Source organism: Nicotiana sylvestris, chromosome 8, assembly GCF_000393655.2.
Source record: "Nicotiana sylvestris chromosome 8, ASM39365v2, whole genome shotgun sequence".
Classification (NCBI taxonomy): domain Eukaryota; kingdom Viridiplantae; phylum Streptophyta; class Magnoliopsida; order Solanales; family Solanaceae; genus Nicotiana; species Nicotiana sylvestris.
Window position 1 is genome coordinate 14,464,028 of NC_091064.1, and position 15,183 is coordinate 14,479,210.

At 38.3% G+C, this 15,183-nt stretch overlaps 1 protein-coding gene across 1 annotated transcript; it reads left to right on the forward strand.

Annotated features, from left to right (window-relative positions):
- The first annotated feature begins 749 nt into the window (after positions 1-749).
- Positions 750-2,030, forward strand: LOC104248071 (ribonuclease S-5-like). Its single transcript, XM_009804261.2, has 3 exons — positions 750-857; positions 961-1,251; positions 1,971-2,030. Exons 1-3 carry the CDS (start codon positions 750-752, stop codon positions 2,028-2,030), a joined length of 459 nt encoding a protein of 152 aa, XP_009802563.2.
- Positions 2,031-15,183: the final 13,153 nt, after the last annotated feature.

Genomic DNA, 15,183 nt, shown 5'->3' on the forward strand with positions numbered 1-15,183 from the left:
AAACATATATTTACTTATCAAAAATCTAACAAAGTAAGATTGAAATAATATTTATATAACAAAAAAAATCTGAAAAACCCAACAAAAACGAACCAATCCAAACCAATATAGTTGGTTTGATTTGGTTTTAATAAATAACCGAACCAACCCGGTCCATGTACGCCCTAGTCATTGATAGCCGTATAAAAAGAGAAGCTCCCTTTAATAAAAGTGTCTTGTTACCAAATCCCTTTTCTTTGATACATATATATACCATTGCATATGGAAAAACACTCTAATTGTTTACGATATTCAATTTTAAGATACATTGTAAATATTATTATTTCAGTTTTATATGATTTTCTAAAAGATCGGTAAATTAAATAAAATATATCTTTGTAGGATTATTTTCTTTTATATTCAACTGATAAGAGATCATGTGATACTTTTATTTTATGAACGCCAAATACATTATATTTATTTCGTAGAACTTTGTAAATAAGTTATATAGTAAAACAAAAATGTAAAACAAGGAAGTAATATTGATCAGGATAACATGTTAATAGACCGAAAGGACGCAATAAGAATTAGCTGAGCCCCAATCCATTATAAATAGCAGATGTGATGTGTTGAACCACACATCATTCAGCAAAAAACATTATTATTTCATACTCACTTAATTATGTAATCGTCCTTTGTCTCACTATATGATGTACGTGTTACAGTGGCCACCTACTTATTGTACCATAAACCGTTGCAAACCCGGCGCCATGGAACGCTTCTCCGTCCACGGGCTTTGGCCAGCAGATGTTAGAGGAAAAAGCTTAAATAACTGTCCAGGACCTTTAACTGATGAAGACAAAAAAGTAGATACCATGGTATGCTTTCTTTTTAATTCTTTTTAATTCTTTTTAATTCTTTTTATTATATGTAATTATCTTTTTGTATAATTTTATACTTGTTTATGCTTTGCGTGCATAGTTGAACATGGACAAAACCTTGGAAGCAGATCTCGGAGTTATTTGGCCAAATTTGGAAGATGGCGGTATAAACCGAAATTTCTGGAAATACCAGTGGGAGAAACATGGACTGTGTTCAATTCAGTCTCTCTCACTTATGGATTACTTCAAGGCAGCAGTAACAGTGCATCACAATATGATTGCAATAAATAACAAGAAGAATCTGCTCGGCTACTTGATTGATGCAAACACTAGACCATCCAACGTTACTGTTAAAAAAATAAGGGACATAAACAATGCCTTTCATAAGCTGGTTGGTAACAACAACGATATCTACATCTCATGCACGATGAATAGCAATCATATTCTTCTGCATGAAATATACTTATGTATGGACGCTACGTTGAAGCAATTCGTTTCATGCCCACCAAGCAGCAACGCAAGAGGCTGTATCCAGGGGTCCAACTGTTTAACCAAAAATAGAAATTTCGGTCAAAGCTTTATTTTAGAAGAACTCGGGTTACTGATAATCAAATATAGAATAAATAAAAGAAATTGAGTTTAATAATAGTACGATGAACATAAGAAAGCAAAGTAAATCAGTATATTCCAATAGTATTTTCTGTCCTTACAAATGATTAGTCTTCTCCTTTTATAGCTATTTCTAGGTAATACGTTTCGCTTCTACCATAATCGAGCCATTATTGTCAATTAATGGCATTCAATGACATTTAATGTAACATTACAATCAGCAATCATATTTGATTCAATACACAATCCATAACGTTTTCCGTATTTAATGCCCCATAGTACGTATCTATACCTTATTTACTATCAGATTCATTCCCTTCCATCATGAAGAGGTTCGAGCACCTATCCTCCTTGCTTTTTATCTGAACGTTCGCCTGTACATGTTGAAGCTCGTGTCTCTTTGATTATTCTTCATCATCTATCCTTCTTTAACTGGTCCACGTGTCACGACGTGTCATCTTATAATGAATTTCATATATAAACTTAATTTTCCCAATACAGATAGTCCCCCCACTTGCCATTTATTCATCAATAGAATATTTGGGAAGTAGATCTCATTAAAGCGGGAATATTTGCCGCCATTTAATTTTTCCCTAGAACTGATGCTTCAACTGTCTCTTGCATTTAATGTCCATGACACATGGCGTCTCCTGGTTGGCTTTGCAACCTTTTAGCACCTTTTAAGGCTTTTTTACAGCTTGACCAATTACGAAGCGTCAGTTCTCATTATGACGTTTCCATCATCGCACCTTTTCCTTTGACGGTTGCTTCTGACTATAAATATAACTTTTTACCTTTGTCCTTTTCACAAAAGTTTAGAATATTCAATTCCAATTTTCTTCTTCCTCGTACTACTATGTATTCTGCAAACCCCAACCCTCGGAGAGTCCCCATTGTTGACAACCTTTCTCTTGCTCCTATTAGAAGTAGAAGAGGAGGAAGGCTTCGAAGTTTAGGGTCTTCTTCATCACGAGACCCCTCTATTCTTTCATCGAGTTCTACTCCTCCTTCCAGAACTAGGGGTTCACTTTCTCAAAGATCTTCATCTAGGACTAAAGAACCCACTGAACCTCTTCGTGAACCTTTAGTAGATGAAATTGTTCCTGCGGAACTATCTTTCTACAATGATAGAGAATCCATTAGAAATCAATTGTCTTCATTAGATCGTGTTGATATCTACCCGACTCAAATCACTGAAGGTCGGATTTCAATAGTTCGTAAAGATTGCCATTGGAGCCATGACTTCCCCATTATAATCCCCAATGTGAACCAAAGAATCACCTCCTATTTAACTTGGTTTTCTTTTGTTTATACATACCCTTTCACGTTAGGTTTCAAATCTGCTATAGACCCTGTTATCCTCGAATTCTGTCGCTTTTTTTATGTCTGTTTAGGACAAATCGACCCTATTGTGTGGAGGGATGTTGTTTGTTTGAGGCATTTGGACAACATGGCCGGTATACCTTTTACATTTTTTCATTTAATCCATCTCTACTCTCTCAAACTCTTTCGCCAAGGAGTCTTTACTCTAGTGGCAAGGAGCAAAAGAGTTCTGGTCAGTCCTGAAGACGATAGAGACTGTGGCCGGTATGCCAGGTTTGTTGTTGCCCCCACTGTTGGTTTAGTGGGTGATGGAAATATTCCCTTCCCTGAGAAGTGGAAGTTTGCCCATGAGTTTTCATTAATAAGTTTCCCGTACCTTTTTCTCAATTTTGGTGATCATATTTTAACTTCCTTTTTCTTTTTCAGCAACCATGAGAGTTGTTGATGAAATTCCCAACTTCCGTGGTTGGGTAAGAAAGCTATTAAATATTGCTCCAATGGACGGTAGGTCTTGGAAAAACCTTTTTCATCGATTTGGTTGGAAAGTGAAAACTCACGGTAAGAGTTTGTTTTCATAGATTTACTTATTACTTCCTTCAGAAATTATTTTGATCCTTCTTTTTGTCAGGATTTCCCATTCGAGGCCTGAGTGCTGAGGCCGTTGCGACTTCTAGAATTTCTTTAGATAGGGCCCAAGAGATAATTTTGGGTTCTTCATCGAAGAGGAAAGCTATTGTTGAGCAAGACTCTGAGGAGGAAGAAGAACAAGACGGGGGTTCTTTGATAAAAAGGCCACGGGCTAGAAGAAGAATTATTTCAGATGATGAAGCATCTCCCCCTCACTCTATTCCTCCCACCGAGCCTGTTGAAGCCTCGTTGGTGATTTCTGATGACGATACTCCCGCTGTTGTTCATGATTCTGCTGAACAGCTTTTTGCCCGCGGGTTTGGTAATGAAAGTTTAGGGCCAATTTCTGATGAAGCATCCCTTGCTTATTTTTATACAACCATTCTTGTGATACCCCCTTTACCACTCGTGACTGTTACCGTTGCTGTTCCTTCCCAGGCTGTTTTGACTTCCCAGGCTTTTTTTACTTCTTCTACAGTTCCTCCTTCTACAATTCCTCCTTCAACTATCTATCACACTGAGGTTAGTTCCTCAAGTGGAGGTGAAGCTATGAGGCAAGTTATCATCGAAGTTCATGCCGAGGGTAACCTTTTGAGGAAATCAGGACGAGCTGATGTGTGGTTGAAACCTCTGATTGGCCCAGTTGAAAAATCTAAGCTTGAGAGCCACATCTACTTGACCTTGATGAACGATAAAGTGCAATCTTCTTTAGAGGTATCCTTTTTCAAATTTTACTTCAGCCTTTTTCTATTTTCAGGGTTCTCACTTTTTCTCTCTCTTTTTTAGATCAATTTAATTAGCACGAAGATGATGAAGAGGGTTTCCTTCTCAGAGCAATTAATGCAAGACTACCAAGTGGAAGCAGACAATTGGAAGGAACAGTATGAAAGTTTTCAAATCGACATGGAAATATTAGAAGAGAGCAAATATACCTTAGAGCAGCAGGTTAGGGTTTTAACTTCAGAGTTGGCGGTTGAAAAAACTTCCTCAAATCAAGCTGGTAAGGACAAGAATCTTCTCGAAACTTCTTTTTCCGAGCAACTTTCTAAGGCAAGTGAAGAAATCAGAGAGTTGAAGGCTCTCTTAAGTGAGAAAGAAGCTTAGCTGGTGAACTCGTGCAAACTCTGACTCAAACTCAAAAAGACCTCCAGGAATCTTCTGATAAGGTTAATTCCTTAGAAAGTTCACATGCTTATCTTCAAACTTCTTATGATTCTGCCTTGGCTGAGAATGAAAAGCTTAAAGGTGAAATTGCTGATTGTGAGAGATATTACGAGATTCTTGAAGATAAAACTTCAATTAAAGTGAGTTGGGTGGTTTTAAATACTCTCCATGATACCCTTGTGGAAGTTAGCCATGAGAATTTTAACTTGGAAGCTGAGTTGGCCAACATAAGAGAAATTATTGAAAAAACTCAGCAGAGCCAAGACTTTTCTTCTCCCGTGGCTGAAGCTTCTGGAAATGTTGAAGATGATATGGGTACGGCAAGTGTTCTAATTGCTTCAAGTCAAGTTGAGCCTGCTGTTGCTGATGACCCTGCTTTGGTTCCTTCTTCAAATCCTCAGTGACAATTTAATGATATGTGACTCCTTTTTTTTTCTTTTGGTGGAATGTGGTTACAACCCTTGGTCCTATTTGAGGGTTTGTTGATAATATCAAGTCCCCAAACCTTTTTCGGGGCGTTTTGTATAAGTAACTTCTTTAGTTTATGACTAAGTTCATACTTGGTCTAAACTTTTCAATGTTAAGAAGTTTTCGTAGCTATTTTTTTGAACTTCTGTCTTGCCTTTATATTTAAAGACTTATTCAATAATTTGCACTTTTATTTTGTAAATGCTTTTTTTTAACTCCATGAGTGTTTTAGATCAATCATGATTTTTTATAAAAGAGGGCCCTTTTATATTCGACACTTAATGAAGAAGACGTCTCAACGTCATAATGGTGTTAATGTAAGATAAAAGAAATAGGAATACACATGTTTCTTGGAATAACTTTGACAAGTTTTTATTTGAACTTGGTCAATTTTTAAATAACACCTTACATGTATTTAAATAACTTCTATAACTTCTTCGTAACTATTTTCCTTACAACAGATTTCAAAAAATAAAATAAAAAACAAGGTTTTTATTTATAACCCGTTTCAGTACATTGCCTTTGACCTAACTATGATAAGTTTTTTTTAGCCTTAGCTCGTAACTTTTCTCTGCGCTTGACTCATTCAATGAGTACATTTTTCAGGCTTGAACTTTGATTATTTCCCAATCTTCTTTGCCTTCTTTATGTATATGTCTATGTATATTAAATTGCCTTATTTATACATATGTCTATGTATATTATATAGTCCCCCGAGTGTTTGAGCTTTGAAGTATGAAGTCTCGAGCACTTTATTACTTCTCTTATTTGGTTCTTTTCCTGTAAAGGAATAAAACATACGGGACTCGGAGGTACGATTATAGATGAAGACTGCTTAACCCGTTTCAATTTCTATTAGAATAGTTGTAACCCTAGACCGGAAATTTTAATCTATTCCATGTGCCTTACAGGTCGTGATTCATCATTTAGTATGGGTTAGATTTTTTTCTATCATCTAAAATCGTTAGTAAAATTTTAACAATTCAAAAATAAAGTTTTAAAATGAGGATACCTGACCGTGGGTACTCCTTAGAAATAGTATCTCTTCAGGTGAACGACATTCCAATGTGAAGGTAATATCTTGCCATCCATTATTTTAAAATGAGGATACCTGACCGTGGTTACTCCTTAAAAATAGTATTGTCGCGCCCCCTTTTTCCTCGTGGAGTCCGGGTTTATGACATTTGGAAGGACAACTCATTCCTTTTGGGAACTGAGTTTTGCATTTGAAGAGTCGCCACCTAATGATTAGGGTGCATTAGGAAACCAAAGGTTTTGATTTGAACAACCAGAGATAGGGTAAGGACTTGAAATTATTCCCAGGGGAAGGTATTAGGCACCCCTTAGAATCCACTAGTGTGGTTCCCGGCCAGACAATTATTGTGAATTGAGGTACAATTAACATATAGGCAAATAAGGCTCAAATAAGAGGGGATTTCACATAATGGTTTGAAAGTAAACAAAGTTTGAAAGAACGATTAGAAAAGCTAATTTTAAAAGGAGGAGTTGAAATGCTAAAAGAAAAGAAATAAAGAATAAACGGAGGGGGGAGGGGGTCCTAGGTTTATAAAAAATATGGATCACCCCACACAATGTCCAGTAATCACTCCTCAATGAAGGGCTACACGTGATATTATCGCGTGGTCATCATATCCATATCTACCCTTCCCCCTCCCCCCGTTAAGGTGTTTAAAGCGCGGATTGGTCTCGATTACTTATTGCATGCTATTACCCGTCCCGTTCCTATCAGTCCTAAAGGCATTTAGGACTACTAATCCTAAAGGGAAGGATGTTGGGCTTATTTGGAGTTTCAAAGGTAAAACTCTAAGGCGGCATTCAAAATCACATATTGCACATTTTGGGGAAAAACATTAAACAAACAAAGGCTCAGATATACCTCCTTAAACTAAGAAGGCATATAATTAGCATGACTTGCACATACTGTTTGGGTCTGATTTTAAAGTATTAAAGATGAGGGGGAGGAGATTGTTGGGACATTTTAGTTTATTTCATAACTCAGATAAGAAGTCCGAGTTAGGCCTGCCTGTTGGTTGTAAAAATTAACAGAAGCAGATTCAACTCTCAATTATTACTCTAAGGCTTGCCTAAGTGTTTAGACGAAGATCCTATAGGCATGGTATCTACTGAATTCCGAAGGTGATAAGAAAGTAAAACTCGAAATGAATTATTCTATGTGCATACTTATTCAGCGAGGGACTCAGATTATTAAAAAAATGCAGAGCGTACAAAGTTAGATAAATTGGTCACAGGTTCTGTAGGTGATAGCACCTAATATTACTGATTTTACAGCTAACATTTAGTGAAGCAAATCATATTCATTTAAAAGCTCCTATAGGCATGCTTTCTATACATTTCTGATTTTAAACTCTTATAGACGTGGTGTCGAAGTGCAGAAAACCTTGTAGACAGGGTATCTATATGCGGAAGTTTTAGAGACAGGGTATCTAAATGCAGAAACTTTGTTTTAAACCTTATAGCTTAATTTTTATATGCAGTCGAATATGCAGAATTTAGAACAGTCCTATGGGCATGATTTTTATATGTAGTTGAATATGCAAAATTAGAAAAGTCCTACATGCATGATTTCTATATGTAGTTGAATGTGCAGAATAGAACAGCCTATAGGCATGATTTCTACCCTTGACATGCATAAATATCCCACCATTTTCACTAGCCATCCCCAAGTGTTTATTACAACTTATTATAAATCTGAATGAATAAAATTACATCAGAAAAAAATGTACAAAGAAAAGTACAACTAGAGAAAGCCTGAGTCTTGACTTCCTCTTTGAGTTTTGAGATAGACCAACTCAAAGACCATTGATCCAGAGCTTTTCTCCAATTTGAGTGTGTCAGAGTTCCCTAAGAGCCTCAATGGGACTCCGGGCAGTGCTCACACCCAAATTGTATCACCAAAATGGGGACGAGTGCAGTGTGGAAGAGCCAGCCCTCAAGTGTCCAAGTTCAGAGGGAGCTCAATGGGTCCCAAGACAAGGCTCACAAGAGGGGGAGGGGGCAGAACTTAAGTCTAAGAGAGAGTGCAAGTGAAGAAACAGGGTTCTGAGGGAATAAAGGAGAGGGAAATAGCCACAAACAAGTCGATAATTCATAAAAAAGGTGTTCAGGGGGGTTGGGAAGTTGCGAAGAGCCTATGCTTAGGCAAGGGTAAGCTTTGGGCATGCATAGCAAAAGAAGATGCTGGCATGCCTACAAGCCTACCAGAACACACAATAGCAGAGAAACATAGTGGTTAGGATCCCAGGGATCAAGCTTAAGTCATGGGCAGTAATATTCAGTACTGTCATACCTCAAACAAACCATAACATCGAACACATTGGGGTGGGGGTTTAGGATTCATAATAAATTCAGAACAGGCAGAAGGAAATTATAGTATACTAAAATAAGTACAGAAATGAACACCAGCAATAGACAGACAAGAAGGTAAAAGTATTAAGTAAACACATTGTTGTGATACTGGAATCTTAATCAGAACATACCAGTTCAGAGAAGCAGAATATAGTAAAAGTAGGTAGCAGGACTTGAAAACAGGCCACCGTACAAGTAGCAAGAGAGAATATTTTGAGTTTGAGTTCAGAAGCTAAGTGTGTTCGTGTGTCTGTTTTAATGAAAGAGCAAGGTATTTATAGTTTGAAAATAGGTAGAAAATAAGGCAAGAATCATAGTTTAGTAGTAATTATGGAATTATGTACCGAATAAAAATCAAATCAGTATCAAGGATTTCCTTTAATTAAGGAGTTAAACTTAAGCGGTAATGGATAGAAATCATTTAAGGAAAGATGGATAGAAATCATTTAAGGAAAGAAATCAAGTAGGAATGTTGTGCAGAATAGACAATTAAGGGTAAATACATAGGGTTTAATTAAGGGAAGAATCTTTGAAATACTCGGTTAACCAAATAAGGTAAGAAAACAAAGTAAAGTTGCAGAATATGGAGACAATCAGCACATAGTAAATCAAAGAGTCAGGGATTTGAAATTACTGATTTGGGGAGAATAACAGGGGTTCCCATGAATAAACGAATAAACCAAGTCAGAAATATGAGAATTTGAAAATCTAAGAAATTTTTTCAAATCAACCCAAGAAACAGGGAAATCAGTAAAGCGAAACAAGGAAAAAGTCATCACTTAACACATGAATGCAATCAAAATTACACAAGGAGGTTTGAAATCGGTGCAAAACTGAAGGTCATTTCAGAGGGAAATTCAGCATATAAAAGAGTGCATAAGTATTAGGAATGCAAGGCTGAATTTAGGGCAAAGAGAAGCGTCATGCAATACAAAGTCAGTAAGTAGTGGACATTCGAAACATGGTAGTCACATAGGTCAATCTTAGTACCTCAGTAATAGAGAAAAGAGAGAGTATCAAATAGCATGCAAAGAGGTCAAATGAAAAGACCTTATAGTAGAGTTTCAATGGTAGCAGGGAGTCAAACTCACAGAAAGAAACAGAGGCTGAAACGAAAGATTTCGAAATTCAGCTAAGCAACAGATGAAGCAACTTCAGAAACTCGAATAGGTCCAAAGAAATTAGGGGTTTTGAAAGCAGTTGAGTTTAAAGCAAGACTAATAAATCACATAGCAAATAGTCTCCGAACTCGAATGAACCCCAAAGTTTTAGGGTTTTCAACACAATCGAGTCTAGAGATGAAAAGAAAATAAATTGATCAAATACTTAACGAAACAGATTCAGAAACCTCAAAAGAAACTAAGACTTTTAACATGCACACTCCAATAGAAGAGAAACATAAAGAAACACAGTAGAACATGTTTAAAATAAGAGAAAGCTTTGAAATGACTTAAGAAAACCGTAAATCGAAAAAGATAAAAGGGGGTTCGAAGGTAAAGTTCTAGAAAGAAACCTTGAGAAAACTTTTAGGAGTTTAGAGTAAACATAGATCTAAAACAGATCTAAAAGAAATCGGAGGAGCATCGAAGGTTATGGTTTCAGAAGAAACCCAGATGGTTAGAAAGGCTTGGAAACTATCGATCTAAGCCGGAGAAGTCGAGAGTCAGGATTGAATAGCCATGGTTGACCGGAGCAAGGTCAAAGATGACCGGAGACAGCCATAAGAACTGGGATCGACCAAGGTCTAGACCAAATCTTTCCAGGATCTAGCCTTGAAAACATGATAATCGGGCATGTGGAAGCCAAAGGAGGTAGATACAGGCCTTCAATGGCCTTAGAAGCCATTGATTTAGGTGGTTTTAGGGTGGATGCTGAGGGAGGCAGCTAGGGTTTGAGAGGAGCTTGGGAGAGAATTGGGAGAGGAGGGGGGGATTCAAAGGCGGCTACAGATGAAAAATGATTAGGGTTTGGGGTAGTTCGGGGTTTAAAATGGTAAGGGAAATAGGGACCGTTGATCTGGGAGATCAGTGGTTGAGATTAGAGGGGGTAGGTGGGAAACGGGTCTGGGTCGGTTTGAATGGGGTTTGGGTCAGGGTAATTGGGTCTCAGATTGGGTTCAAATTGGAGGTTCAAATGAGGCAAAAATTGAAATAAGCGGGGTTAGTATTTAAATAGCCATTTTCCTTTGTTTATTTTTATACAATTAGTAAAATAATTTCTGGAAATAAATTAAAGGTACTAAAATTATTAATAATACATAAGTATCAAACTAAAAATACTGGAGTTAATTTTTTATAGACATAAATATAATTAAATCTAAGAGAGGCTTGTATTGCAATTATATGGAATTTAGCCTTAAAAATACTAAATAAATTTGTGAAAATATTCAAAATTTATCTTAGATATATTTTAGTATAAATGTGAGAGTCCGATAAATGGTCACTAAAAATGATAATTTTGGGAATAATTATTGGGCTTTTCTAGATAAAATAGGGCAATAAATTGATTTAAAAAATCTTTTAAAAATTAAGAAAAAATAATAAAACATTTGGACATACTTATATATGTATACATATGCTATTTTGAAAGTATTTTGCATATTAAAAAAATATAAAGGGAAAAATTGGGTATCAATAGTTGCCCCTCTTTACCTGGGAAGGATGAAAGAGTTGTCAAGTAAAGATATGATGACCAATTTTGACCGAACGAAATGTGTCGACGAGGATTAGGCCGTGATATAGATTCCGAGGTGCCTATATATCCTTGGACTTACAGGAATCATGCCATATGTAGTTCAGGATCCGTTGGCGGAGTATGCCGTTGGAGACTTTCAAGCACGGATGCAGTATTTAGGACAGGGTGAATGGTTGAAATCTGATGGGGCTACGGGAACTGGAGCGGGATTGCTCTTGCTGAGATGGCCATTGCTCGCCGATTCGCCTGCAAATAATTAACACAAGTGTATATTGTGCGTAAATTTAAATATGATGCAAATTCCCGTCGGACCATGAATGTTTGTCTTAGAATGGTTAGGATGACGTCCTTAGACCATGATGTCCTGCGCCATGATGCGTATAATAAAGGATTCGCAGGCCATGAAATTATTCTCTCGGGCTATGCGAATGATGCCTTTGAATAATGATATGCAAAAGATTAAAAGGGGTCCTCAAGCCATGACATGGTGTTCTCGGGCTATGAAAATGGTGCCTCTGAACAATGGTGCCTTTGGACAATTTGGCGATCTTTCAGCCCATAAGATGCAGTAGGTGGCGATATTTTAGCCTATGAAATTGCAACCTCTCTTGCTACGGAATTTTGAGGGTCCTCCTCAAAATTCTGCCCCAGTTTAATGGGTTGATGCTTCTAGCTGTTGCTTGCGACAATTGGCTGAAATTACTCCGGAATTTTGAGGGTCCTCCTCAAAATTCTGCCCTAGTTTCCAATGGCGGGGGGAAATAAGAATTTTATTGAATTGTGACCGAACCCATATGGCTGCCTACTTATCCTCTCTTAAACGGGAATCAGGTCAGGCGTAGTTCAAATTACATTATATATGGAAAGCATAAAGATGACACATAGTAATGCTTGACTGCATCTGAATTGATCGGCTTTGGCCAGACTTCTCCGTCCATTTCTGCAAGTATGAGGGCTCCTCCTGTTAGAACCCGGTGAACCATGTATGGACCCTGCCAGTTGGGAGAGAATTTCCCTTTGGCTTCATCTTGATGAGGAAAAACTTTTCTTTAACACCAGCTGCCCCGGTGTGAACTATCTCGGCTTGACTTTCTTGTTGAAAGCTCTGGACATTCTGTTCTGATAGAGTTTACCATGGCAAACTGCATTCATTCTCTTTCCATCTATAAGGGCTAGTTGCTCATAACGACTTTTCACCCGCTCTGCGTTGTCGAGCTCAGCTTCCTATATGATCCTTAGGGAAAGAATTTCTACCTCAGAGGGAATGACTGCCTCTGTACCATAAACTAGCATATATGGGGTTGCCCCGGTTGATGTATGGATCGTGGTGCGGTACCCCAATAGAGAAAATGATAGCTTCTCGTGACATTGTTTATGCTTCACTATCATTTTCCTCAATATATTCTTGATATTCTTGTTGGCGGCCTCTACAGCTCCATTCATCTGAGGCCTATAGGCTGTCGAATTTTGTGTTTGATCTTGAAGGATTCACACATAGCTTTCATCAAGTCACTGTTGAGGTTGGATCCATTATCAGTAATGATCGACTCTGGAATCCCGAATCGACAAACAATGCGGTCGCGAACAAAGTCTACCATGACTTTTTTAGTTACTGCTTTGTAGGATGCTGCTTCGACCCATTTGGTGAAGTAGTCGATGGCCACTAGGATAAACCTGTGTCCGTTGGATGCAGCAGGCTTAATTGGTCCAATAACATCTATTCCCCAGGAAACGAACGGCCATGGTGAGCTCGTTGCATTAAGATCATTTGGAGGCACCTTTATCATCTCTGCATGTATTTGACAGCGGTGGCATTTCCGGACATACTGGATGTAGTCTGATTCCATAGTCATCCAAAATTAACTAGCCCGAAGTATCTTCTTGGCTAAGACAAAACCGTTCATATGTGGACCGTAGGTCCCAGCGTGAACTCCCTCTAGTAGCATGGATGCTTCCTTTGCATCGACACACCTTAATAATCCTAGATTAGGAGTCCTCCTATACAGGATTCCTCCGCTGTGAAAGAAATTATTGGACAACTTATGAAGTGTGCCTTTCTGAGTAGGGTTTGCGAACTCTGGGTACTTTCCTTTTTCCCAAATATTCCTTGATATCATGAAACCAAGGTTTTCCGTCTGCTTCTTCTTCAACATGGGCATAGTAAGCTGGCTCATCATGCATCTTTACTGGAATGAGATCAATGAAGTTCTTGTCTGGATGTTGTATCATGGATGATAGGGTAGCCAATGCATCAGCGAACTTATTTTGGATTCTGGGAACATGTTGGAATTCCGTCTTCGTGAACCTCTTTCTCAACTCCTGTACATGATGCAGATACAGAAGTATCTTGGAGTTCTTGGTTGCCCATTCTTCTCAGACCTGATGTATAAGCAGGTCTGAATCTATAATCACTAGCAATTCTTGAATGTTTATGTTAATGGCCATCTTGAGCCCTAAGATGCAGGCTTCGTACTCGGCCATATTGTTGGTGCACGAGAACCTGAGTTTGGCAGATACCAAATAATGCTGACCGATTTACGATACTAGGACTGCTCCTATACCAACTCCTTTGAAATTTGCTGCTCCATCGAAGAACATTCTCCAACCATCATAGGATTCTGCAATATCTTCTCCTATGAATGATACCTCTTCGTCAGGAAAATACGTTTTCAGGGGTTCATATTCTCTGTCCACAGGATTTTCAGTAAGGTGATCTGCTAGCGCCTGTCCCTTGATTGCCTTCTGAGTTACGTAGAAAATGTCAAATTCACTCAATAGGATTTGCCACTTAGCTAGCTTTCCAGTGGGCATGGGCTTCTGAAAGATGTACTTCAAGGGATCCATACTTGATATGAGATATGTGGTATAGGCACAGAAGTAGTGCCTTAGCTTCTGGGCTGCCCAAGTCAAAGCATAACAGGTGCACTCTAACAGAGAATACCAGGCCTCGTACGGGGTGATCTTCTTACTGAGGTAATGAATGGCCTGCTCCTTCCTCCCCGTTTCATCATGTTGCGCCAGACCGCAATCGAAAGGTCCATCCAATACTGCAAGGTAGAGTAATAAGGGTCTACCTAGCTCAGGCGAGACTAAGACTGGTGGTGTTGATAAGTATTCCTTGATTCTGTCGAAAACTTTTTGGCAGTTATCAGTCCATTTGGTAGCGGCGTCTTTCTTTAATATCTTAAAGATTGGCTCACAGATAACTGTAGACTGTGCTATGAACCGGCTGATGTAATTGAGTCTACCCAAGAAACTCATCACGTCCTTCTTGTTTTTTGGCGGTGGAAATTCTTGAATAGCTTTGACCTTTGATAGATCTAGTTCTATTCCTCAATGACTCACAATAAACCCAAGTAGTTTTCCGGCAGGAACCCCAAATGCACATTTCGCGGGATTCAGTTTCAGGTTGTACCTTCGCAATTTGTTGAAAATCTTCCTCAAATCTTCCATGTAATCAGTGGCTTTCTTGGACTTGATAATAACATCTTCTATGTATACCTCTATCTCCTTGTGTATCATATCATCGAAAATGGTAGTCATGGCCCTAATGTAGGTGGCTCATGCATTCTTTAACCCAAACGACATCATCTTGTAATAGTACATTCCCCACGGCGTAATGAAATCCATTTTCTCAACATATTCTTCATCCATCCAGATTTGATGATACCCAGCGAAACAATCTACAAATGATTACAACTCATGCTTGGTGAAATTGTCAATCAGGATGTGTATGTTTGGCAAGGGGAAGTCGTCTTCGGACTGGCCCAGTTGAGATCCCGGTAGTCGACACAGACTCTGACCTTCCCGTCCTTCTTTGGTACTGGCACGATGTTGTCTAACCATGTCGAGTATTCCACTACCCTGAGAACCTTATCTTTGACATGCTTAGTGACCTTTTCCTTGATTTTCAGACTCATATCAGGCTTGAATTTCCTGAGCTTTTGCTTTACCGGTGGACATGTCGGATCAGTTGGTAGTTTATGAGCCACAATAGACGTACTTAGACCAGTCATGTCATCATACGACCAGGCAAATATGTCCTCATATT